At 57.1% G+C, this 983-nt stretch overlaps 1 protein-coding gene across 1 annotated transcript; it reads left to right on the plus strand.

The window, feature by feature from the left end:
• Window positions 1-219: 219 nt before the first annotated feature.
• N0V96_001687 (uncharacterized protein) lies at window positions 220-681 on the plus strand (the record flags this gene model as incomplete). The annotated part of the gene is made up of 1 exon (XM_053192910.1): window positions 220-681. One exon carries the CDS (start codon window positions 220-222, stop codon window positions 679-681), a length of 462 nt encoding a protein of 153 aa, XP_053049441.1.
• Between the last annotated feature and the right edge of the window lie 302 nt (window positions 682-983).

A 983-nucleotide genomic window follows, 5' to 3' on the forward strand; every position in this document is an offset into this window, starting at 1 on the left:
CCCCTTTTCTCACACACCCCCAACACCCGCAACACGCCCCTCCCGACACCCCCAAAAACCAGAGGAAGGCAGACGCGCCCCTTGGGACTTATAAGTCTCCCGTGTCCACCTTCTCCCACACTCTTCCAGTTCGTGATAATCAACAACAATATCCACAACTCTGAAGTCTTATACGAACAAGACCTTCCAACACCCAACATCTCTCTACACATCGCAGCCATGTACGGCTCATACGGTTCATACAGCTCCATGGGCTCCGTCTCCATGACCGCCCCCATCGACATCTCTCCCAGCAACATGCTCGCTCACGACCGGTCGTGCGCCTTCCCTTCATGGCCACGCCGAGATACCCTCGCCGACTTTGACGGCGAGCCCAGAGCCACCTCTTACCTTTCCGACGAGGACCTTTTCCCCCAGGATTTCGAGGACGACTCCCACAGCGTCTCCAGCCACGGCAGCTTCTCTTCGCCTAACTCCCGCTCTCCCCAGATCTCCGAGGTCGAGCTCCTCGAGATGGAACGCGAACGCATGGCTATGCAGCGCGAGGCCCTTCGCTGCGTCATGGCCGAGAAGGAACGTCGTCGCCAAGCAGCTCTCCAGCAAAAGAAGTCGCAACGTCGCGGCAGCTCCAAGAAGAGCCCCAAGAACAAGCTCGCCTCCATGACTCCCATCGCCGAGTGAGAGCTTCCCGCGATAAAGCTGCAAGCTCTCTACTACCGGGCATGTGGCAATGCGCAACCATCTATTGTTCGGACGAGCATACTCTAGCTCGCCGACATACCTCGTCTCGACAAACCCTAATCCATAATATCGGCAGCCTCTCAGCATGGCACCGGCAATGACCATACCAAATCAGGAACAACCAATATGCTCCGACGGTCTAGGTCTCTGGTCTTCAAACACAAACACGCCCCTGGCAATTCAACCACCTTGGCCTCGGCCTCGTGTGCAACGCGGCCTGCTTTCCATCATAGGCTTGCAAC

Source organism: Colletotrichum fioriniae (assembly GCF_027942845.1).
Source record: "Colletotrichum fioriniae strain IMI 355084 chromosome Unknown scaffold_1, whole genome shotgun sequence".
Lineage (NCBI taxonomy): Eukaryota > Fungi > Ascomycota > Sordariomycetes > Glomerellales > Glomerellaceae > Colletotrichum > Colletotrichum fioriniae.